This window comes from Lipophrys pholis, assembly GCF_963383615.2.
Source record: "Lipophrys pholis genome assembly, chromosome: 16".
In the NCBI taxonomy this organism is placed as follows: Eukaryota; Metazoa; Chordata; class Actinopteri; order Blenniiformes; family Blenniidae; genus Lipophrys; species Lipophrys pholis.
The window spans coordinates 28,658,405-28,685,661 of record NC_137634.1 but is presented as its reverse complement, the minus strand read 5'-3'; the positions used below and the strand labels follow the sequence as shown (position 1 = coordinate 28,685,661).

Below are 27,257 nucleotides of genomic sequence, written 5' to 3'. Positions count from 1 at the left end.
CCCCAAACATCCTAAACATCCAGTTGACCATCATAAACATCCCAAACTTCCAGGTGATCATCCTAAACATCTCAAATAAGCAGGTGACCATCATAAACATCCCAAACATCCTAAACGTCCAGGTGACCATCATAAACATCCCAAACGTCCAGGTGACCATCCCATAGATCCCAAACATCCTACACATCCCAAACATCCTACACATCTCAAACATCCTACACATCCCAAACATCCTAAACATCTCAAACATCCTGGTGACCATTCTAAACATCTCAAACATCCAGAAATCCATCCTAAACATCCAGGTGACCATGCTAACCATCCCAAAAATCCAGGTGTAAATCCAAAACATCTCAAACATCCAGTTTTCCATCCAAAACCTCAAGGTGTCCATCGTAAACATCCCAAACGCCCAGGGTGTCAATCCCAAACATCCAGGTGTTCATCCCAAACATCTCATAAATCCAGGTGACAATCCTAAAAATGCCAAACATCTCAAAAATCCAGGTGTCAATCACAAACATCTGAAACATCTAGATGTCCAATGTAAACGTCTCAAACATCCTGGTGACAATCCCAAACATTCCAAAGATCCAGGTGACCATCCTAAAAACCCCGAACATCCCGGTGACCATCCTAAACATCCCACACATCCAGGTGACCATCCTAAACATCTCAAATATCCAGGTGACCATCATAAACACCCCAAACATCCAGGTGACCATCATAAACATCCCACACATCCCAAACGTCCAGGTGACCATCCCATAGATCCGAAACATCCTATACATCTCAAACATCCAGGTGACCATGCTAAACATCCCAAACATCCAGGTGTCAATCCAAAACATCTCAAACATCCTGTTTTCCATCCGAAACATCCAGGTGTCCATCGTAAACATCCCAAACGCCCAGGGTGTCAATCCCAAACATCCAGGTGTTCATTGCAAACATCCAGGTGTTCATCCCAAACATCTCATAAATCCAGGTGACAATCCTAAACATGCGAAACATCTCAAACATCCAGGTGTCCATCCCAAACATCTGAAACATCTAGATGTCCAACGTAAACGTCTCAAACATCCTGGTGTCCATCCTAAATATCCCAAACATCCAGGTGACCATCCCAAACATCCAGGTGACCATTCTAAACTTCCCAAACATCCAGGTGACCATCCTAAACACCCCAAACATCCAGCTGACCATCATGAACATCTCAAACATCCTGTTTTCCATCCAAAACATTCACGTGACCATCCTAAACATCTCAAACATCCAGATGTCCATCCTAAACATCCAGGTGACCATGCTAAACATCCAAACATCCAGGTGTAAATCCAAAACATGTCAAACATCCAGTTTTCCATCCAAAACCTCCAGGTTTCCATCCTAAACATCCCAAACATCCAGGTGTCCATCCTAAACATCCCAAACTTCCAGGTGTCCATCCTAAACATCTCAAACATCATGGTGACCATCCTAAACATTCCAAACATCCAGGTGTCCATCATGAACATCCCAAACATCCAGGTGACCATCATGAACATCCTAAACTTCCAGGTGTCCATCCTAAACATCCCAAACATCCAGGTGTCCATCATAAACATCCCAAACATCCAGGTGTTCATCCCAAACATCTCATAAATCCAGGTGACAATCCTAAAAATGCCAAACATCTCCAAAATCCAGGTGTCCATCCCAAACATCTGAAACATCTAGATGTCCAATGTAAACGTCTCAAACATCCTGGTGACAATCCCAAACATTCCAAAGATCCAGGTGTCCATCATGGACATCCCAAACATCCAGGTGACCATCGTGAACATCCTAAACATCCAGGTGTCCATCCTAAACATCCCAAACATCCAGGTGTCCATCAAAAAGATCCCAAACATCCAGATGACCATCCTAAACATTCCGAACATCCAGGTGTCCATCATGAACATCCCAAACATCCAGGTGACCATCATGAACATCCTAAACATCCAGGTGTCCATCATAAACATCCCAAACACCCAGGTGACCATCATGAACATCCTAAACATCCAGGTGTCCATCCTAAACATTCCAAACATCCAGGTGTCCATCATGAACATCCTAAACATCCAGGTGTCCATCCTAAACATTCCAAACATCCAGGTGTCCATCATGAACATCCTAAACATCCAGGTGACCATCCTAAACATTCCAAACATCCTGGTGACCATCCTAAACCACACACCGCACACCGTCATCAACAACCAGAGGAGCATGTCCAGAGAGACACTGCTTCTTCCCAAATGTGGGACCAACAGACTTAAGAACGTCTTTTGTCCCTCAGGCCATCAGGCTGTACAAGTCCTCACTTGGGGGGAGGAGGGGACAGAGGACAGAAGTGAAGTAGCAGTAGCCGCTATCCACCTCACCATCCACATCTCACATCCCATAATGCAAAACTGTGCAACATCTCATTGTCTCTTCACTGCAAATGATCATACTTGTGCAATAATTGTGTCTGTAACCACGGAGCAGTTTAACCTTTGGCCACTTTCACTCCTAGATTCTGTTAGGAGGCTGATTCTGGTTATCATTTCTATATCTAGGTAAGTTAAGGTTAGTTAAGAGTTTATATTATCTGATATATTTTGTAATATTTTTTGCGAGTCTTATTCTTTTTGCCACTTCTATATTTAGTTAAGTTAAGGCGAATTACCTTTTTTTCTGTAACTCATCTTTGTTATCCTCTGTGTGCTGCTCCTCTTCTATTAAGCTGCTGGAACTCAAATCTCCCTGACGGAGTCATCCGAAGGGCTTAATAAAGCAAAGTCTAACCTCTAAAGTCTAAAGTCTAAACATCCCAAACTTCCAGGTGTCCAAAATATATTTAAGCGGCGACCATCCCTGGTGGGGGGGTCTAGGGAAATTAAAAGAAATATACCTTAAATGGTTCATGCAAATGCATCATAGACCAGGGATTCTCAACCATTTGACCTCTGACCCTGTGTCTGTGTGGTAGGCAGAGTCTACCTGCCCTGCACTGGAGCTGTGTGTGCTGCCGTGGTTTTCGATCTACGATTCTCCACTCCAGCTACCAGGTGGGTCATGATGAGGGTGAGATGTTCTTTACAGGTGAGTCATGATGAGGGTGAGATGTTCTTTATAGGTGAGTCATGATGAGGGTGAGTTATTCTCCTTTACAGGTGAGTCATGATGAGGGTGAGATGTTCTTTACAGGTGAGTCATGATGAGGGTGTCATGATGAGGGTGAGATGTTATTTACAGGTGAGTCATGATGAGGGTGAGATATTCTCCTTTACAGGTGAGTCATGATGAGGGTGAGATATTCTCCTTTACAGGTGAGTCATGATGAGGGTGAGGCGTCCTTTACAGGTGAGTCATGATGATGGTGAGATATTCTCATTTACAGGTGAGTCATGATGAGGGTGAGATGTTATTTACAGGTGAGTCATGATGAGGGTGAGATATTCACATTCACATGAGGGTGTCATGATGAGGGTGAGATGTCCTTTACAGGTGAGTCATGATGAGGGTGAGATGTCCTTTACAGGTGAGTCATGATGAGGAGATGTTCTTTAAAGGTGAGTCATGATGAGGGTGAGATATTCTTCTTTACAGGTGAGTCATGATGAGGGTGAGATATTCTCCTTTACAGGTGAGTCATGATGAGGGTGAGATGTTCTTTACAGGTAAGTCATGATGAGGGTGAGATGTTATTTACAGGTGAGTCATGATGATGGTGAGATATTCTCCTTTACAGGTGAGTCATGATGAGGGTGAGATGTTCTTTACAGGTAAGTCATGATGAGGGTGAGATGTTCTTTACAGGTGAGTCATGATGAGGGTGAGATGTTCTTTACAGGTGAGTCATGATGAGGGTGAGATGTTCTTTACAGGTAAGTCATGATGAGGGTGAGATGTTATTTACAGGTGAGTCATGATGAGGGTGAGATATTCTCCTTTTCAGGTGAGTCATGATGAGGGTGAGATGTTATTTAAAGGTGAGTCATGATGAGGGTGAGATGTCCTTTACAGGTAAGTCATGATGAGGGTGAGATGTTCTTTACAGGTGAGTCATGATGAGGGTGAGATGTCCTTTACAGGTGAGTCATGATGAGGGTGAGATATTATCATTTACAGGTGAGTCATGATGAGGGTGAGATGTTCTTTACAGGTGAGTCATGATGAGGGTGTCATGATGAGGGTGAGATGTTCTTTACAGGTGAGTCATGATGAGGGTGTCATGATGAGGGTGAGATGTTCTTTACAGGTGAGTCATGATTAGGGTGAGGTGTTCTTTACAGGTGAGTTTATTGTTTATAGTTTATTAGGATCCCCATTCGCTCCCACAAACTGGTTGCTGGTCTTCCTGGGGTCCAATGATAAAAAACAACAACATTAAAAACAGCATAAAACACATTACAGTAATAATAATAATACAAATAATAACAACAAATGTTTAGTGGCACAAAGCAGTTAATGATTACATTTGATATAGAAGTTCTTTTATCTTCCTTTAATAAAAGAATGTATTTTTAGTGTCTCTGATATTAAAAGGACGTGAGTTCCAGGCCTCTGCTCCTCTTCTTTTTGTGCCGAGGGACGTCCACGTCCCCTGATGACACTTGGCCAGTCAAATAATTGTGACAGAAACCCTTGAATCTTAGCTTATTGTAAAAGTATCTGGGCTTCCGTCGGTCCAAACTTTATGCATAAACATCAGAAGACTCACTTGTAGTTTTGTGTCCACCATTAGCCGAGACATCTCTGGAACATTAGTATGAAACGGACAGTGGACACAACTGGAGCTGCTCTGTTCTGAGCCATCTGAAGTTTCCTGCGTCTGTGTAGCGTTGGACCACAGTACTGGACAGTAATGAAGGTGAGACAACACAATACTTTGAAGAACAGGGGTTGGACAATAAGCAGGACATGTCTGAGCCATAGCAGTACCTCTGTCCATCATGCCAACAGTGTGATCGATCTGATCGGACCGGGAGATTGACTGGTCAGTCTCATACCCAGCAGCTTGACTTGAGAGACCTGCTCTACTGCGCCCTCTCGTGGAAGATGAAGAGCATTGGTACCTGGCTGAACACACCTTATTGAATACAGTGCTTTTAGTTCAGGATGTGTTCAGCACTAGTTTATTCATTTGCTCCACTTCACTGCCAGGTCTCACTCCTCCTCTAGAGTGCTGCTCTATTCACATATTGTTGCTGAAGAAGAATACAGCGTGATGTCATCAGTACAGTATACATCACAATACTGGCCTTCATCACTGAGAGTGAAAATCCTTTATGAATATAGAAAATAAAAGTACTCATACAGCTCCCTTGAGGCAGACCACATGATGTCGTTTTAGTATTCAACAAACTGCAGTTAAAAACACTTGTTGAACACGAGTAGTCAGAGAAGTGCTCGTCCATTTGAGAGAACCCATAATATTTGAGTTTTTCCAATTAAAATGCAGTGGTCAATAACATGAAAAGCTGCTGTGAGATCCAAAAGAACAGCTCCCACTCACTGATTCTCATCCGTCACCTGAGCTAGAGCTATGTTAGTAGAATGCCCGTCTATACACATGCTGAGCACTTGTCAGGAGTTTGTTTTCATTTGAATACTTTGGTTAATAATTTGGTTAAAAACAATTTTTTCTAATAATTTATTGAGTATAGGGAGTAAATTAATTGGTCTGCAACTAGAACCAGTAAATGGCAGTTTTCCATCCTTAGGTAGAGGAATAATCTTTGATCGTTTCCAAAGGCCTGGAAATGTTCCGCTGATGATTGAACGATTAACGATATAACAAATTATCTCCTCCGAGATACCCTTTAACAACCTTCCAACAGTCTGATCATCCACTGTCTGATCATCCACTGACTGAAGAGTAAAGTCCATGTTCTGTCATGCATGAAGTCACTGAAGATTTTACCAGAATTGTCAGTTGAGTCTATCTGAGATCTCAAACCAGGAACTTTGTTGGTAAAGAAATCACTGAACTAGTTAGTGACCTCTGCTGGCCTGGTGATAAACCTCCACTACCACAACCCTTGGGCTTGACTTATTCCTTTTGCAGATCATGAGGAGGGTGAGATGTTCTTCTTTACAGGTGAGTCATGATTAGGGTGAGATGTTCTTCTTTACAGGTGAGTCATGATTAGGGTGAGATGTTCTTCTTTACAGGTGAGTGTGGGGGTGAAACATTGTGAGTCAGTGACACAGACATGAGCAGACGACCTACAGACCTTGTACTTGCCACTGCTGACCACCAGGCTGCCCTCTCGCAGCCAGCTCACAGAGGGTTTGGGGTGTCCGAAGGCCGTGCAGGTTAACGTGAGACTGCCTCCCTCCTTGGCCTCCACATACTGCGGTGGGGTGTCTGAGAATGTGGGGGGTGCTGGTGTGGAGACAAAAAGTAAACTTGGTGTAAAATAACCATCAGAAGAATTTACAGAACAGGGAAATACTTCGTCTTTGTATCAGCTCAATGCTAAACATGTAGCCACCAGCTAATTCTACACATGTAGAATATAATAGAATTTTATTTATATAGCACCCCTCACAGACGTGAGTCACAAGGTGCTTTACAGCACTAAAAACTGAAAAAAGATCAAGCAAAGATAAGATCATTAAAGATATAGCAGCAAGAAAAACAGTTAAACAAAAAAAGTAAATTTGAGCAGCTCAAGGTCAAAGGCCTGTCTGCATCATAGACATATACACTAGACGCCTCACCGACTGGCAGGAACATACGTCAGTGCGGCCACCATCTTGTGAGTGTCATTTGTCAGGACGTCAGCAACGATGCCGCATCACTGTACTGCGTTTGGTTGTGCTAATAGACAAAATCAGGACAATCGACTGCGTGGGATTACCCTCCACAGGTAGGAAAAACATATTTTTTGTTGTTGTTGCTGTGTTTAGCTCATATAATATTAACTTGGGATATAGATGAGCTGGAGCCATGGGAAATGCTCTCTATTCCCTGGCTGAAGCTCGCCCTCAAACAACAACACCAACAATATCAACATCTATTGGGTTCATCTAACGGAGGCTATTTTAGTTGCAGTGTGTAGAATATTACATTTAAAAATAACTTAGTTGCTTTTAACTGAACTGTGGTCATATATGACGGCTACTGACTTTTTGCGCATTTGAAGGTTTCCCACCAACCAAACGGCGAGGAAGCAGTGGGAGGTCGCCCTCCCAGTGGACAGTGAAGGTTGTCAATTCAGCAGAGCGTTTCATTCGCCAGTCAGAACCAGGGCAGAACATGAGCGTGTCCTCTCTCAACCGGTTGGTCCGTGCAGACATTGGATCACAGGACATATTTTTTCTCAAGGGGCACATCGAGGACACACAGTATGGCATTGAAAACCATCACTTTGGGCTCATGTCAGTGGTAGTTTCAGTTTTCCACAAACTAAGATTCCATCACATTGCAAAAATGAGAACACTAAAACTCCAAATTGGCAATTCACGGAAGAGGCTGTGCAAGACAGTCCTTTTCCAAGGCTTCTGAATTTGTGAAATGAAGCAACCTCAAAATTAGTTTGTGGTTACTGTTATCAATCTATAAATATGTAAATATATGGAACAACAAATATGTAAATATAATGAATAAATCACGAATATAATAGGTAAATATGTAACAACAACTATATAATGTGAGGTTAATATGTAAGAATAATGTCATATAATATGTAATAGATAAATGTATAGCATAAATATGTAACAATTTTTTTTATGTAATATTAAAGGTAAATATGTAACGATAAATAATGTAGTATAGGTAGATATGTTACTGTGTGCAAATATGTAAATAAGAAAATCTACATTTGTTCCACAAAAAATGTTATAACTTGTGCCCTAATGTACATGTTCATTGTATATAAATGTCACATTGCGTGTAAATAAACGCTTTTGCATATTTTTGTCATGGCTCCATCATGCTGCTCTAAAAGGAGAGGACAGCGTCCCAATGTCCATCTGCAAACTTCTTCCATTTCCTCTCAAGACTTTCTATAAGTATGCTACATTGGATAAATTAATAAATAAATGAAACAGTTTTTAATTTAATAAATTAAAAATGAAAGCAATGATTCTTCACAGTCATGTAAATGTATATCTGCGTGGTTTTCTTCAGAAAACACGTCGCTGTCACATAGACTTGTTTAGGCTGACGGGGCAGACTTGCCACTCACAAGATGGCGGCCGCTGTGACGTGTCGGAGCGGCGGGCGGAGACAGGCGGTGCGGCGTCTAGTGTTTATGTCTATGGTCTGCATAACCTGTAGCCACATGCTAATGCTAAACATGTAGCCACATGCTAATGCTAAACATGTAGCTACCAGCTAATACTACACATGTAGCCACCAGCTCATACTACACATGTAGCCACATGCTAATGCTAAACATGTAGCTTGCTGCTAATACTAAACATATAGCCACCAACTAATGCTAAACATGTAGCGACCTACTAATGCTAAGACTATGACTGTTAGATTGAACCCACACAAAACTGTCCACAGTAAGAACAATCAATAACTAAACCTGATGTTGCGGTCAACATAAATGAAAGTCTCAATAAAAAGCAGTCAATGAGGAATGTTTTTCTCCAACAACATCTCCTGGACAGAGAACATCACTGCAATCAACAAGAAGGCTCAGCAGCGGCTGCACTTCCTGAGAGTTCTCAAAAGGTATAACCTGGACTCCAACCTGCTGCTGACCTTCTACCGCTCATCAATCGAGAGCCTGCTGACATACTGTATTACAGTATGGTACGGCAGCTGCACCGCTGCAGACAGGGAGAGGCTCCAGAGGGGTAAAGGCAGCACAGAGGATCATCGGCTGCTCTCTCCCCTCCCTGATGGACATTTACACCAAGGACAGCCCCCACCCTGGCTCGGACCTGTTTGACCTGCTGCCCTCGGGAAGGCGCTACAGGGTCATGAGATCAAGAACAAACAGATTCAAAAACATTTTTTTCCCCAAAGCCATAACCACTGTGAACTCTCGTATGCACTGACTTTACTTTACAGACTACCTCATAATGTGCAATATAATTTTCATAGTTTTTATTTATTTCCTGTAAATACACTCTGTACCGTTCACAGGACTGGACCATGCACCTTACCCCCTACACCCCCACCCTCCTTCTTGCACTATATTCTGCCCTTTTTATCTGCTGCTCTGTCACTGGAGTTGTTTTTAATCTCACTGTACCTGTACAAGTGACAATAAAAGGCATTCTATTCTATTCTATTCTATTTTCTACTCTGACTAGCTGTAACCTTAGGCCTGCAACATTTACCCAAAGTCATCATGGTACCCCAATAATTCATATCTTCATGCATTTATGCTCTGCAAATAAACATATTGGACCAATTAGAGCTGCACCCGGGGTCCTCACACCCCGCTGAACCAGTCCACGCCCACACTGAAGGGGTCCTCGCACACGCCGAAGGGGTCCTCACACCCGCTGAACCAGTCCACGCCCACACTGAAGGGGTCCTCGCACACGCCGAAGGGGTCCTCACACCCGCTGAACCAGTCCACGCACACACTGAAGGGGTCCTCAAACCCGCTGAACCAGTCCACACACACACTGAAGGGGTCCTCGCACACGCTGAAGGGGTCCTATCACACGCTGAAGGGGTCCTCACACACACTGAAGAGGTCCTATCACACACTGAAGGGGTCCTCACACACACTGAAGGGGACCTATCACACACTGAAGGGGAACTTACACATTCTGAAGGGGACCTATCACACACTGAAGGGGTCCTTACACATTCTGAAGAGGTCCTATCACACACTGAAGGAATCCTCATACATTCTGAAGGGGTCCTATCACACACTGAAGGGGTCCTATCACACACTGAAGGGGTCCTCACACATTCTGAAGAGGTCCTATCACACACTGAAGGGGTCCTCACACACATTGAAGGGGTCCTCACACACGCTGAAGGGGTCCTATCACACGCTGAAGGGGTCCTATCACACGCTGAAGGGGTCCTCACACACACTGAAGAGGTCCTATCACACACTGAAGGGGTCCTCACACACACTGAAGGGGTCCTCACACATTCTGAAGGGGACCTATCACACACTGAAGGGGTCCTATCACACACTGAAGGGGTCCTTACACATTCTGAAAAGGTCCTATCACACACTGAAGGGGTCCTCACACACACTGAAGGGGTCCTCACACACGCTGAAGGGGTCCTATCACACGCTGAAGGGGTCCTCACACACACTGAAGAGGTCCTATCACACACTGAAGGGGTCCTCACACACACTGAAGGGGTCCTCACACATTCTGAAGGGGACCTATCACACACTGAAGGGGTCCTATCACACACTGAAGGGGTCCTCACACACGCTGAAGGGGTCCTCACACATTCTGAAGGGGTCCTATCACACTCTGAAGGGGTCCTATCACACACTGAAGGGGTCCTCACACACGCTGAAGGGGTCCTCACACATTCTGAAGGGGTCCTATCACACACTGAAGGGGTCCTATCACACACTGAAGGGGTCCTCACACATTCTGAAGGGGTCCTATCACACATGGTGGAAGATGGTGCATGCCGAGGTTTAGCGCACGTCAGTGTGCAGTGGAGATGTGGGCTGACAATACGACCTGAAAGTAGTGAAATGTCAAATTTCTGAACCGCTGTCGGCATAGACACCCCGCCACCCCTCCCCCCCAGAAAAACCGCCAGTCACAGCTGCTATGTAAATGACCCTGTGTCAGATTCCTCAGCGGGACACCAGGTGGCACTGCAGCTCACGGCAGAACTGAAAGTTTATGTATGACTGCTGATCTCTCATTTACTAAATAAGTCAGGCTCTTTTTCAAAATAAGAGAAAAATAAATTTTAAAACGTAATAATAATAATAATAATAATAATAATAATAATAATAATAATAAAAATAGGTTGGCCCAATCATGGCCTCTGGCCTATTTAAATATTGATAAAATATAAATTTTGAAGGTTTTAACAAAAAATGACTTTTATTTCGAACAATGTGTGTGTTTGGGGAGGGGGGGGGGGGGGGGTATATATTGAAAGCCAACTAAACCCTAATCTAGCTAATACCTAAAAAATTCTGTTTCAGGATTATGGTGTAGTTTTTAATAAACAAGGACATTTATTTTGAAAAAAAATATGGGCTTTTATTTTGAAAGCCAGCTGAACACTTAATATCCAATTTGAAGGGTTACATTGTCATTGTAAAAAACAAGGACTTTTATTTTGAAGGAGTTTTTGGCATTGACATATTAGCATATTAGCAAATCAACAAACTGCTTGTTAGCATGTTAGCTATTCCATTAACTTCGCGTTAGCTTGTCCCCTAACCGCATGTTAGCAAGACCACAAACTGCATGTTAGCATGTCCACAAACCACATGTTACCTAGTCCACAAACTGCACATTAGCATGATAGCTGGTCCATGAACCACATACTAGGATATTACCTAGTCCACAAACTGCACATTAGCATGCTAACTAATCCACAAAGGATACATTAGCATGTTAGCTAGTCCACAAACTGCACATTAGCATGTTAGCTAGTTTATGTAGCACGCAATAGCATGTTAGCTAGTTTATTTAGCACATAATGGCGGCCCGGCCTTTGGGGCTTGGTCCCTGATAATAATAGGGAGCGAGCTCTACTTGAACCATAATGTTGGACGGTAAACTTGTCATTATATTTGTTGTTTTTGTATCTGCTTTCAATGTAGTTTTCAATATTTTTTAAATAATTTTGAATTTTTTGCAGTTTGCACCATGGTGTTTTTTTTACGCTTTTACTTCACCGTCATTTCGTTTGTTTTTTGTAGCTGTGCTAGCAGGTTTGTTTTCCCCAGTTGTTGTGGTTTTAGCTGTTTTCCACCACTTCAGCCATTCCACTTGTGACGGTCACTGTCACAGAGTCGGGAGGTGATGCCTTTCATGTTCACACCACACAACTTATCTGATTTACAATTTATTCTTCCTGGTCTTTAAATGTCATCAGACCACATTGGTCCGTGTACCGTGCCATCACTCCATTTTCCTTTTGATGTCGGAAATCGGGAAAAAGGATGTTGTCCATCCTGTTCTTGCAGTTTTACTGTATTGATCTAAATTGATCTCAAATAAATAAATGCAATATTATTTGAAAAACAGGGAATAAATTCATTGTTATTTCATACCCCAGCTGTTGGTTCAATATGTTGTTTTTGATTCCTTTCTTGATTCATGAACAAACCTCGTCTTGATCTTGTGACGCAACGTTTTTTCAACTAACTTCATTGGGAGAAGAAATTATGTCATTATGACCCCCTTGAACTGCCACCTTATCGCGGTGGGGGAGTTTGAGTACCCGAATGATCCTAGGAGCTACGTTGTCGGGGGGCTTGCCCCCCAGTAGGGTCTCCCAAGGCAAACTGGTCCTAGGTGATGAGTCAGACCAAAAGCAGTTCAACAAGCCCCCTATGAAAATACAACAAAAGAGGAAAGTCACGTCGCCCGGCGAGGCGCAGCCGGGGCCTCACCCTGGAGCCAGGCCTGGGGTTGGGGCTCGAATGCGAGTGCCTGGTGGCCGGGCCTTTGCCCGCGGGGCCCGGCCGGGCCCAGCCCGAACGGATGACGCGGGTCCCTCCTCTTCCTCCTGTGAGCTCACCACCCACAGAGGCAACCGTAGGGGTTGGGTGCAATGTGGATTGGGTGGCAGTCGACGGCAGGGGCCTCGACGACCTGATCCCCGGACACGGAACCTAGCTTTTGGGACATGGAACGTCACCTCGCTGGGGGGGAAGGAGCCTGAGCTTGTGCGGGAGGTAGAGAGATACCGGCTAGATATAGTCGGGCTCACCTCCACCCACAGCTTGGACTCTGGAACCCAGCTCCTTGACAGGGGCTGGACACTCCACTTCTCTGGAGTTGCCCGCGGTGAGAGGCGGCGGGCTGGCGTGGGCTTGCTTATTGCCCCACAGCTCAGCCGCCATGTGTTGGAGTTCACCCCAGTGAGCGAGAGGGTCGCGTCCCTACGCCTTCGGGTAGGGGACAGGTCTCTGACTGTTGTCTCGGCCTACAGACCGAACAGCAGTACAGAGTACCCGACCTTCTTGGAGTCCCTGGGAGGGGTGCTGGATAGTGCTCCAACTGGGGACTCCATTGTTCTATTGGGGGACTTCAATGCCCACGTGGGCAATGACAGTGTGACCTGGAAAGGGGTGATTGGGAGGAACGGCCTCCCTCATCTGAACCCGAGCGGTGTTCTGTTATTGGACTTCTGTGCTAGTCACAGTTTGGCCATAACGAACACCATGTTCGAGCACAGGGGTGTCCATAAGTGCACTTGGCACCAGGACACCCTAGGCTGGAGGTCGATGATAGACTTTGTGGTCGTGTCTACTGATCTCCGGCCACGTGTCTTGGACACTCGGGTGAAGAGAGGGGCAGAGCTGTCAACTGATCACCACCTGGTGGTGAGTTGGATGCGCTGGACGGGGAGAAAGCCGGACAGACTCGGCAGGCCCAAACGTGTCACGAGGGTCTGTTGGGAACGCCTGGCCGAGCCCTCTGTCCGCGCAGTCTTCAACTCCCGCCTCCGGGAGAGCTTCTCACGGATTCCCGGGGAGGTTGGAGACATTGAGTCCGAGTGGACTATGTTCTCCACCTCCATTGTTGAAGCTGCTACTCGGAGCTGTGGTCGCAGGGTCTCTGGTGCCTGTCGTGGCGGCAACCCCCGAACCCAGTGGTGGACACCGGAAGTAAGGGATGTCGTCAAGCTGAAGAAGGAGTCCTATCAGGTGCTGTTAGCTCATAGGACTCCTGAGGCAGCTGACGGGTACCGGCAGGCCAGGCGGGCCGCAGCCCGGGCCGTGGTGGAGGCAAAAACTCGGGCCTGGGAGGAGTTCGGGGAGGCCATGGAAGAGGACTATCGGTCGGCCCCGAGGAAATTCTGGCAAACCGTCCGGCGCCTCAGGAGGAGGAAGCAGTTTTTCACCAACACCGTTTACAGTGGAGGTGGGGAGCTGTTGACCTCAACTGGAGATGTCGTCGGGCGGTGGAAGGAATACTTCGAGGACCTCCTCAATCCCACCATCACGTCTTCCGCTGAGGAAGCAGAGGCTGGGTTCTCAGAGGTAGACTCGTCCATTACCCAGGCTGAAGTCACCGAGGTAGTTGCTAAGGTCCTCGGTGGCAAGGCACCGGGAGTGGATGAGATTCGCCCTGAGTTCCTTAAGTCTCTGGATGTGCAGGGACTGTCGTGGCTGACACGTCTCTGCAACATTGCGTGGCGGTCGGGGACAGTGCCTCTGGAGTGGCAGACCGGGGTGGTGGTCCCTCTTTTTAAGAAGGGGGATCGGAGGGTGTGTTCCAACTACAGGGGGATCACACTCCTCAGCCTCCCTGGGAAAGTTTATTCCAGGGTACTGGAGAGGAGGATCCGGCCGTTAGTCAAACCTCGGATCCAAGAGGAACAATGCGGTTTTCGTCCAGGTCGTGGAACACTGGACCAGCTCTATACCCTCCACCGGCTACTCGAGGGTTCATGGGAGTTCGCCCAATCAGTCCACATGTGTTTTGTGGACCTGGAGAAGGCGTTCGACTGTGTCCCTCGGGACGTCCTGTGGGGGGTGCTCCGGGAGTATGGAGTCCAGGACCCTTTGCTAAGGGCTGTCCGGTCCCTGTACGCCCGGAGCAGGAGTTTGGTTCGCATTGCCGGCAGTAAGTCGGACCTGTTCCCAGTGCACTTTGGCCTCCGGCAGGGCTGTCCTTTGTCACCGGTTCTGTTCATAACTTTTATGGACAGAATTTCTAGGCACAGCCAGGGACCAGAGGGGGTCTGGTTTGGGGACCACAGGATCTCGTCTTTGCTTTTTGCAGACGATGTGGTCCTGGTGGCTTCATCAAACCTGGACCTTCAGCGTGCACTGGCGCGGTTCGCAGCCGAGTGTGACGCAACTGGGATGAGGATCAGCACCTCTAAATCCGAGGCCATGGTTCTCGACCGGAAAAAGGTGGCTTGCCCCCTTCAGGTCGGTGGAGAGACCTTGTCCCAAGTGGAGGAGTTCAAGTATCTCGGGGTCTTGTTCACGAGTGGGGGGAAGATGGAGCGTGAGATCGACAGGCGGATCGGTGCAGCGTCTGCAGTTATGCGGTCGCTGTATCGGTCCGTCGTGGTGAAGAAGGAGCTAAGCCAAAAGGCGAGGCTCTGGATTTACCAGTCGATCTTTGTTCCTACCCTCACCTATGGTCATGAGCTTTGGGTCATGACCGAAAGAACGAGATCCCGGATACAAGCGGCTGAAATGAGTTTCCTCCGTAGAGTGGCTGGGCGCACCCTTAGAGATAGGGTGAGGAGCTCAGTCACCAGGGAGGAGCTCGGAGTAGAGCCGCTGCTCCTCCACATCGAGAGGAGCCAGCTGAGGTGGCTCGGGCATCTGTTTCGGATGCCCCATGGACGCCTCCCTCGGGAGGTGTTCCGGGCATGTCCCTCCGGTAGGAGGCCTCGGGGAAGACCGAGGACACGCTGGAGAGACTATGTCTTTCGGCTGGCCTGGGAACGCCTCGGGGTCCCACCGGAGGAGCTGGAGGACGTGTCTGGGGCGAGGGAAGTCTGGGCTTCCTTGCTTAGACTGCTGCCCCCGCGACCCGGCCCCGGATAAGCGGAAGAAAATGGATGGATGGATGGATGGATGAATGAAGATTTTGTTAAGATCACATTTCGGCACTTGGTGGCAGTAAGGACTGTAAGTGGCTGGAGACTCGGAGACCTGCAGACCCAGGGCCCAGAGCCTGACAACCAATCCTGTGGCCTGAGGACCTCTAAACCCTGCAGGCTGAGGACCTCTGGATCCTGCTGGTCCTGCAGGCTGAGGACCTCTGGATCCTGCTGGTCCTGCAGGCTGAGGACCTCTGGATCCTGCTGGTCCTGAAGGCTGAGGACCTCTGGATCCTGCTGGTCCTGCAGGCTGAGGACCTCTAGACCCTGCAGGCTGAGGATCTCTGGATCCTGCTGGTCCTGCAGGCTGAGGACCTCTGGATCCGGCTGGTCCTGCAGGCGGAGGACCTCTGGATCCTCCAGGCTCAGGACCTCTGGATCCTGCAGGCTCAGCACCTCTGGATCCTGTTGGTCCTGCAGGCTCAAGACCTCTGGATCCTCAGATGTTTCAGGCAGGCCTTTATTTTATAGTTCACTGTTATTTACCTTCAAAGTTGTCGGGAGAATTTCCTTCAGGACAGTCCCATCGTGTACACTGTGTACTACCACAACAAAGAGAAACTTTAGAGTGTAAATTTAAAGGTTATTACAGCAATATATTACCGGTCCGACTACTCAAGATGAACCTGGACTGTATGTGGCCCCTGAAGTAAAGTTTTAGGATTTATTATAACATAGGACAAGGGGAAGAAAAATAAATAAATAAATAAATAAATTATATATATATATATTTTTCCCCTTGTCCTGTTCGGCAGCTTGACCAAACAATATGATGTGATCTAGAACCTTCTGGAGTCAGAACAGTTTTTGTTCTTGAACAGGAAGAGACCTGGAGTCTCCTCCTGCTGCTGCTTTATTAGAAGTTGGTATGGCTGCTGGACGGGGAGAGGGGGGGACGCTCAAAGAGAGAGAGAAGAGAAGATAATATTGAGAGAGAGAGAGGGGGGGGGGGATAACATACAATATCCTTGTTGTGCTACATATATTATTTGCAGTTATCACACTGATCCAAATACTTTATAACTGTTATTAGATTAAACCAGCCTGAGCAGCTCTATCTAGACAGTAAGATGATTTTCTAGATTTTCTCCCTTCACATCCCTCCATCCTCTCCTCCCTTCACATCCATCCATCTTCTCCTCCCTTCACATCCCTCCATCCTCTCCTCCCTTTACATCCATCCATCGTCTCCTCCCTTCACATCCCCTCATCTTCTCCTCCCTTCACATCTCTCCATCCTCTCCTCCCTTCACATCTCTCCATCGTCTCCTCCTTTCACATCCCTCCATCCTCTCCTCCCTTCACATCCCTCCATCCTATCTTCCCCTCACATCCCTCCATCCTCTCCTCCCTTCACATCCCTCCATCTTCTCCTCCCTTCACATCCCTCCATCCTCTTCCTTTCACATCCATCCATCCTCTCCTCCCTTCACATCCCTCCATCCTCTTCTCCCTTCACATCCCTCCATCCTATCTTCCCCTCACATCCCTCCATCCTCTCCTCCCTTCACATCCCTTCATCTTCTCCTCCCTTCACATCCCTCCATCCTCTCTTCCCTTCACATCCCTCCATCCTATCTTCCCTTCACATCCCTCCATCCTCTCCTCCCTTCACATCCCTTCATCCTATCTTCCCTTCACATCCCTCCATCCTCTCCTCCCTTCACATCCCTCCATCCTATCTTCCCTTCACATCCCTCCATCCTATCTTCCCTTCACATCCCTCCATCCTCTCCTCCCTTCACATCCCTCCATCCTATCTTCCCTTCACATCCCTCCATCCTCTCCTCCTTTCACATCCCTCCATCCTCTCCTCCCTTCACATCCCTCCATCTGCTCCTCCCTTCACATCCCGCCATCCGATCTTCCCTTCACATCCATCCATCCTCTCCTCCCTTCACATCCCTCCATCTGCTCCTCCCTTAACATCCCTCCATCCTATCTTCCCTTCACATCCCTCCATCCTCTCCTCCTTTCACATCCATCCATCCTCTCCTCCTTTCACTGGTTCCTGATCACGTTCCGTGTTGGTTTTAAAATACTAGTATTAACTTTTAAAGTACTACATGGCCAAACCCCGTCTTATATCTCCACCCTCCTTCCTCCACCTGCCCCAAATAGAACGCTGAGGTCTGAACAACTAATGCTGCTCACGGTTCCACACACTGAGCTCAGAACCCGTGGTGACTGGGCCTTTGAAGCTCTGGAACCAAAGCTGTGGAAGCTGCGATGTCTTGACTCCTGTGGTGTTTTCATGAAGCAGTTAAAGACATTTTTGTCCTGGAGCTGCTCAATGTTGCTCAATTTGACTTTTCTGTAAAACCATGGATGTTTTTCTTTTTTCTTGCTTCTACACTTTTAATGATCATTTAATTTTTCATTATTTATTTAATTTTTTCAGTTTTTAGTGGTGTTAAGCACCTTGTCACTGATGTCTGGGAAAGGTGCTATATAAATACATTCTATTCTATTCTATTCTATTCTATACTCCGAGAAAAAGTTGTCCAACTTGCAGGCCACGCACCCTCACAACAGGCCACGCCCCCCTCACAACAGGCCTCACCCCTTCCAGCAGTCACATGAAGCAGCTTATTTCTCACTTCAAATGTTTTCAGGAACGTTTCTCTGAACTGTTTCAGTAATAAAAGAGAAGTTTTGTGTCTGAGCCGCCATGCTGGTTGGTTTTAGTTGCAGGAGCTGACAGCATGAGTGATGCATTCAGGCGCATCGCGTAACTCTGCCATCTAACATGCTAATGAGAACATGATGCTGAACATGATTGAAATGTGACGGATACGGACTAGCAGCACACGGCACAGCCTTTGGCCCGGACGGTGGGAAGAGCACAAGCACTTTTCTGAGGTCATTTTGTTGGGCAGGACTCGGACAGCTGAAATGTCTTCTTGTTCTTATAGAGGATGAATGACGCCTGCCAGGTTCCACAGCTCCTGGCTCTGTCACAGAACCTCTGGAGAGGGACCTGCTGCCTTTCTTACTTGATCTTTGTAGAGATCCGTCAATGACACTCCCAAAATCATCCAAGTCACTCAGGAGTGTTGGTATAGAAGATAGTGGGTTAGTAATGTATAGAAGCAGGCCATCTGTGTACAAATACATGTAATACATTTTTCCTCTATCTGTAATTCCACTTAGTGTAGGGTTCTCTCATCATTTCTGCTAAAGGTTCAATGCTAATTGCAAACAGGAGGGGCGAGAGAGGAACCCCTGTCTGGGGTTCTCTTCTTCAGCTAAAGGCTGGAGATGAGTTCCTCTCCACACGAGTCCAGAGTGTGTTTGTAAAGAAATGTGCAGTGAAGGTTGGTGGATGTTTCTCACTCCAGGAAGTGGTTCCTCTTTGCCTTTCAGGAGTGTTGCACCTCTCTAGCTCCCAGGCTGGCGGCACCATGAGGAGGGGTACTGGCACGTCTTCATACCAAAACATGGGGTTTACAATGACCCCGCCCTCGTTTCACACACACACACACACACACACACACACACACACACACACACACACACACACACACACACACACACACACACACACACACACACACACACACACACACACACACACACACACACACACACACACACACACACACACACACACACACACACACACACACACACACACACACAGTCAATACCGATTGTATTGGCTCATACTTCCTGCTTTCATATGCTCAGTCTAATCATTTTAGGACTGAAGCTGGAGGCTCTCTGCACTAACAAAGAAATGGACTCACTTATGTAGCACCTTTTCACTGACAACAGCCCCAAAGCACTGAGTTCCCCTCTCGTCATGTGACCTGCCTATGAGCAGGTGCTATTTCTAGAACACTCCTTGGTGGTGCGTTCAAGGACACGCGGACTCTCAATAACTGCAAATCAGAAGCGCTGGCCACTGAAATCCCAAAGCCACAGGCAAACATGCAGCACATCTTCTGGTAGATCTGAGGAAACATGGAGAATGGGTGGACAATGAAGCATGAAGGTAGGCTGTACTGTCACTGTCAGGACTGCTGCCTCTCTGCTGAAACACACACAAACAGGATACATAGAACATCAAGCTCAGAAACTGATGAAACAATTCCACTTCTGACCAGGAAGTTAGAGAACATCTCATCTGGTTTTGACATTGGAAGTCAGAGTGCAATTTTTATGGTTGAAAACAAAACAAAATAAAGTATACAAAAGAGATCTGTGGGAAAGTCCGTGTAAATCAGTCTGTTCTACTGTGTTCTGTTTATGAGTGAAACTGGAGAACAGCAAGGATCAGCGATGTCAGACGGGCCTGGAGTCTGAAAAACCTGTCTCAGAGATTCACACATGATTAACTAGTAGGAAATAGAGGTTTAAACAGGCGGTGCTCTGGATTCTATTTGACACATAAACATCTAAGACACCCAGAATCAGTTGAAAGGGACGGGTCACAAGTTGTCTGTTAAGTCCAACTGCCTGCAGGATGACTGATTTGTCATTAAAATAATGAGGGACGTCCATCATGACAGGCAAGAGGAGACAGCATGTCAAGTTTAATGGACAAAGTCTGAGTTCTGACCATTTATTGTCTTGGTCACGAGGTATTGGACCTTTCAGGTCTCCAGAGAGAAACGCGTCACTTTGAGAACCTTTCATCTTTAGAATACAACGATGTACATGAGTAAATGTTTTACAATGAGTGACAGTGCTGATAAGTTGTTTCATTGGCTCAGTGGTTAGTGCGCTCGCCTCACAGAGACAAGGTTGTGGGTTCAAATCTAGCTGGAGGTGTTTGTGGAGTTTGCTTATGTGAGTGTGGGTTGGTATTGGTAATACTAAACAGAACCTATGTCACGTGATAGAACAATGAGCATTCTTCTTCAATGTATTTTCATTGACGTCCAGACAAGATGTAAATACAACATTTAAGAAAGACGTATCGAAACACTTTCTGGACGTAGAACCCGTATTTTACACATGTCTTGGACCACTATTTGCTCAGTGGGAAGCATCAGCATTAACCAATATTTAACAGCATTAACCAGTAGCAGCAAAAACTAATAGGAGCATTAACCAGTAGCAGCGATAACTAGTAAGAGCATTAACCAGTGACATCATTAACCAGTAGCAGCATTAACCAGTAGGAGCATTAACCAGCAGCAGCATTAACCAGTACCAGCATTAACTAGTAGGAGCATTAACCTGTGGACCATTAACCAGTAGCAGCAATAACCACTGGCAGCATTAACCACCAGCAGCATTAACCAGTAGCAGCACTAACCAGTAGGATCATTAACCAGCAGTAGCATTAACCAGTAGAGCAGGAGCAGTAATAACTAGTAGGAGCATTAACCAGCAGTAGCATTAACCAGGAGCAGTAATAACTAGTAGGAGCATTAACCAGTAGAGCATTAACCAGTAGCAGCATTAACTAGTAGGAGCATTAACCAGCAGTAGCATTAACCAGTAGAGCATTAACCAGGAGCAGTAATAACTAGTAGGGGCATTAACCAGCAGCAGCATTAACCAGTAGGATCATTAACCAGCAGTAGCATTAACCAGGAGCAGTAATAACTAGTAGGAGCATTAACCAGCAGTAGCATTAACCAGGAGCAGTAATAACTAGTAGGAGCATTAACCAGTAGAGCATTAACCAGTAGCAGCAATAACTAGTAGGAGCATTAACAAGATTCTGAGAAACTTCTTCTGCTTTCATTTTCACTGGGTTGGATTATTGTAACGGAGTGTTTACACATTACACCACCACACTGAGGGGGGAGCACATTACACCACCACACTGAGGCTAGAGCACATTACACCAACACACTGAGGGTGTAGCACATTACACCACCACACTGAGGGGGGAGCACATTACACCAACACACTGAGGGTTTAGCACATTACAACACCACACCGAGGGTGTAGCACATTACACCACCACACTGAGGGTAGAGCACATTACACCACCACACTGACGGGGGAGCACATTACACCACCACACTGAGGGGGGAGCACATTACACCACCACACTGAGGGGGGAGCATATAACACCACCACACTGAGGGGGGAGCACATTACACCACCACACTGAGGCTAGAGCACATTACACCACCACACTGAGGCTAGAGCACATTACACCAACACACTGAGGGGGGAGCACATTACACCACCACACTGAGGCTAGAGCACATTACACCACCACACTGAGGGTGGAGCACAATACACCAACATGCTTAGGGTGGAGCTCATCCCCCACCACACTGAGGGTGGAGCACATTCCCCCACCACACTGAGGGTGGAGCTCATTCCCCCACCACACTGAGGGGGGAGCACATTACACCACCACTACGAGGGTAGAGCACATTAGACCAACACACTGAGGTGGAACACATCACACCACCACACTGAGAATGGAGCACATTCACCCACCACACTGAGGGTGGAGCTCATCCCCCTGCTCCACCCTCTCCACTGGCTGCCTGTGTATCAAAGGACTTCAGAATGGTCCTTCTGCTCTTGAAAGCTTTGAAGGGTCTCGGCCTAAATCATCTCAGATTGAATTGTAGAAGATCAAAGCTCCAGACCTCTGAGGTCATCAGGAAGAGGTTGACTCACTGTTTCTACAGTCAGAAGAAACAAGGTGGAGCAGCTTTTAGTTCCTACCTCCTCACCTGTGGAACAAACCTCCTGAACACCTGAAGACTGCTGACACACTAACTTCTTTTAAATCAGGACTTAAAACTGTTGGAGCCAAAATCCTTTGTTCACTCACCCTCATGAGGAAGGGGGGGGGGGGCGAGGAGGGGGGTGAGCCACGTTTCTTTGAGAACAAAGAAACCATGTGCTCAACCCTGGAAAATTCGCCATTGATCACATGACCCCCCCCTGGGGGGCCCCCGGGTCCCCCCTCCTCTAGCTGCGGCACTGCAGCTCGACGGCAGGAGGACCCAAAATCCCGTCATCACCGGGTCACCGGCCCGGTGACGCGCAAGCCAACCCCGCGTGGATTGGCTGAACCACGGCCAACGCCGCGGGGAGCCCGGAAGACATCATAACGGTATAAATTCAGGCCCGGGAAGAGATCCAGCCTCTTCCAAAACGAAATCGCGTCAACCCAGACGCACCTTTTCGTAAGGAGACAAAGCGCCTCGTGTTAACGCACCTGGACCGGGCCTGAATTTTCTTCACCTCGCTGGACGAGCTCAAGAAAAGCGGGAATTCCCTTTATTTTTGGTTTCCCCTTCTTTTTTTTCTTCCTTTTTTTGTTTGCATCATCCGGACCCCGAGCGCGCGCTGCAACCGCACGCTCGTCTGCAGACCGACCTGAGCATCGCTTCTTCACTCCCCCCCTCATCGCAAGAAGCTGCTGATCGCCCCTCGGATCACACTACGGGTTTCCCCTCCGTAGTCCACGTCAGGTCTCTATTTTCTGGGACGCCAGAGAACCGCCCGCGGCCACAAATCGACGGATTTCACCTGGCCACGGAAGCACGTTTCCCCCTCGTCCAACCAAGTAAGGCTTAGAGTCTGGGCAGGAATTAGAATAACGTGATATTATTATTGCTGTGTGTTTATTGTTGGTACTTGTAACTTTGGGACGCCGATCCCTGTTTCTGAGTACTTTTGTGTCTACGCGTGGACGGCCATCCACGCGAATCATCGCACGCACGCGCGAGCCTCCTCATCCTCAGCTCACGCTTCTGCTCCCAGAGTCCATATCTGCCTGAACAGCCGTTTTTGGACTCTGTACGTGTAAGCTGAGGCGGTCGCGTCAGTGTACACAGTCAGACACCCCCTCCTCTCTCCTCTCTCTCTCTCCTCTTCTCCTCTGTTTCCCTGTTCACTAACCAGCGCACGGTACGGCCGCCGCTGCCTCCAAGCGCCTCCTTTCAGTGCGTCCCTGGGACCGTGTGTAGTTCACTGCGGCTCGGATTTCTCGGCCACAAGGAATCCGGCGCGCTCCCGACGGCTACGGCCCGTGCGGAGCTCAGTGACGTCACGCTATCCCAGGCAGAGCACGCCGAGCGCCTCTGGTGACCGGGTGGGTAATCACATCGATTTCCTCGCCGGGTCGCCGAGCCGTTTGGCGCCCTCTGGTAGTCGCGTGGGTAATTGCAACCGCTCGTACCGCCATCTGGTGGTTGCATTAAGTCATCACAACTGCCCCGCGCGCCGACGCGCACCTAGTGGCCAGATCGGGTGATTACACCGGACCGCCGACGTCTACCTCCCTCTGGTGGACGTTCGTGGTCATTACCCTCTCACCAAGTCACGCCCCTTTCGCTCCACAAACCCGCACACACACACACACACATCGCTCCCCACACTCGAACACACACACACCCACTCACACACATCGCTCCCCCACACTCGAACACACACACACACACACACACACACTCACACACACACACACACACTTTATTAGCTGGCTTTGTTTTGTATTGTGTTGTTTTATGAGATCTTGCTTGATGTTTATTGATTAGATGTGATTCATAGATTGATGATTTAGGAATAGACGTTTGTTAATAAACACTTAATAGTTGAATTGAACGATTCTTGGTGGTTTTTGTGTGCTTTTCAGCGACAACTGCTGGTTGTAACAGTCAGTGCTCGGATTTACAGCCTTCCTTTCCTGCTTCAGTTAAATTGCGATTATCATTTCAATCAGAAATAATAATTTAAACATTTTAATTGAACTTTCCTTTTTAAGACTGATGTTTCGTTTAAGACCCTAACTTCAGCTGGTGCCCCGACTTTGATTAAGTAACGGTAATATTCAATTGATTAATAGTTTGAATGGTTTAAATCAATTTCAATGATTTTAACGCTTTGGGTAATTTAACACACCTAGGAGGCGTTGGCGAATGAATGCAGGTTTTCCACGGGAATAACCCGCATTGCTTTTAAATAATTTTAAGTGTTTCATCGCATTTTCTGTGGTTAATTACCCGCACTATTATTGATTGATCTGTTACCCAGTTAACCTAATCACAACTTGAATTGTCTCTAAGCTATTGTTCATTTATTTTTGTTGCAGATAGATAATGTGTATGCTTTATTAATTAATAAATTAGTCAATTTATTCAATTAATACTCAAGAGTGCTTTTAATCATTTTTAAGTGGTTTTCGTGCATCTCAGCATCCAATTATCCAGTATTATTAATTCATAAAGCGCAAGTTTATCCAATTAATAATCCTAACTGCATTTAATTCAATTTCAATGGTTTAGCTCATTCAAATAACTCATTGTATTTAATTAGTAAACCCCGACTTTACTTAATTAATTCCAACTCCTCCTTGATTACTCCCGATTGTTATTAGATAAATAACCAAACTTGTTTGATTAACAATCCATTCTAAATTACTTGCAGATCACCTTCGGTGGTCCACTCCACCGAAGTAATTCAGCCTCCCCTCAGTTGTTGACTTACAAATCGCAGGTTTGTTTCATTGATAACTTGAATCATAGGTTGCTCTCCGTAATTTAATCATCACTCGTAATCAAGTACCGTTGTTCATTGATAGGTCAATAGCCATTTGTGACGCCTTCGCAGCTTGAGCTTTTCCCCGGTTACTCCAGCGAGTCGCCTCCTGTGGGTCCACAGGCGCTTCGGTAGGTCACGCCACTGACCCGCAGTTGTCAACAAAGGAGTGACCCGTCACGCCTGTTGACCGGTCGTGCCACTGGTGGACCGCCTTCGCGATTGGACCCCGTGGAGGTTCCTCCCGTCAGGCGACCCTTTTTAGCTCAAAGCTGTTGGCCGATAACTGACTATTTACTCCAATCAACCTTTATAGCTTTGCATAACTTACACTTGGTACATTACCTTAGTAATCTATTACTCCAGTAATCCATTACTTTGGTGGCCTACCGCTAGTGATCAGTAATTGTCAACCCGTAAATAACAATTTACTTCTGTTTGGCGATTCGTTTATATGTAAATTACCTCTGACAGGGTAGAACCTTCCGGTAGCCTACCACTAGGGTAATTTGCATATTCTGATCACACGCTGACCCCAACATAATGGTGCCCCGTGTGAGGCTGTTGTAAACCAGCATTGTTACGAATAACTGCACAAAATAATCCTGAATCGTTCACTTAAGGTGTAGCCGTTAACTTTATTCTCCCAGAATTGGTTTTCAAGATACACTTTTTCAGCACTGTCGAACAAAGTCACTTGTGGTGTGAAATCAGTTGTGAAGTGGTTAGTGCCTTGCTTTCCCTGCATTCTACGCATGATTAACACGCTGTGTTAAGATTTCTGACTACGATTAATAGACACTAACAATATTGCTCGCCAAGGTGTTAGACGCATCTGACTAACTTGGATAGGGTGCAGCTCGAGCAATTAACGAAACCGAGAGGTTTGTAAGACACAGGTACAGCCGTTACCTGTGCAGTAGCAAAGCTAATTTGCCGTTAACCACAGCTAACGTTGTTGACTTCGGGCGTAAATCTCAACCACTCAATGGAGGGTAAGAGTTCCCGGGCACAGGGAGCCGAGGCTCCGCCGGTGCTAACTGAGCCGGCCATACGAGACGTGGTGTCCCACCTCGTCCGTCTCTCCTTGGAGGAGAAAGCAAATCTCGAACGCTACAGCGTTGAGATTTGCGAAGAAAAGATCCGAGAGCTGGTAAGTTTTGTCAACAACCCAGGGGACAAGCCGGCACGTACAGTGCCGGACGTCCTGGGCCAGATCAGCCTGCTCTACCAGCGTAGAGCAGAGCTACAGTCAAAGGAGGCGGAGGAGCGTACGGATCGGCTGCGTCTGGACAACCAGAGGCTATCCAAGGACAACGCTCGCCTCCGACAGGAGCTGGACGCCTCCAAGGACGAGGATCAGCCTTCAGAGCCCGAGAAGCAACGGGCTCTGCCTCCTCATAAGGAGACGAAGGTCGATGAGTGCACACTAGAGAGTGAGCCTCAGATCCAGGAGTTAAAGGAAAACCTAGAAGAAGCTCAGTCGCTAATCGCGATGGGCATGGAGAGGGAAGAAAATCTCCGACACCAGCTTTACACTGCCACCCTAGGTGCGCAACGTGACCCTAATTGGGGTCGTCGTAATCTGGCTTCGCCAGAGAGGTCTGGCACTATCGACTCCTCATGCGCCACAACGCAGAGGTATGACGCCTCATATAGCTTAGATGGTGATTCTTTTCAGCCCACGCGCAGCCGCAGCACGGTGCGCTTCGACGACTCCGCCACTCCTTCCCATCTGCAGCCCCCACGCGACGCTAGCAGTCGGGAGCAGGGGTCCAGGAGGGTGCCTCTACACCCCAGTAGACCTCCCTTGTATGGCCCTAGCGGCCCCGACCCGCGTCAGACAGCAGTCCACGGGGAACTGTCGTCAGAGGACTCTGACGGCCCCAGTCCCGTGAGGGGGTGGGATGTCCGGACCCGCCAGCTCGAATCCCTCGCAAAGGACATCGAACGCTTTGACCCGAGCAACAAGGACGCGAGTATCGAGGACTACCTCCGTGAGGTTGAACGCTGCCTCCTCGACATCGCACGTCCTTCCATGCGGGAGAAGCTAAAGCTT

The 27,257-nt window shown here is 47.2% G+C and overlaps 1 protein-coding gene across 1 annotated transcript in view; it reads right to left on the bottom strand.

The window, feature by feature from the left end:
* Positions 1-27,257, bottom strand: part of LOC308122092 (protein turtle homolog B-like) — a gene marked incomplete at its 3' end in the record, with an annotated part of 221,832 nt that overhangs the window by 122,484 nt on the left and 72,091 nt on the right. Inside the window, exon 4 of the mRNA XM_080483725.1 lies at positions 6,246-6,397. Coding sequence (XP_080339851.1) covers positions 6,246-6,397 — 152 coding nt within the window. The remainder of the gene's footprint in view (positions 1-6,245; positions 6,398-27,257) is intronic.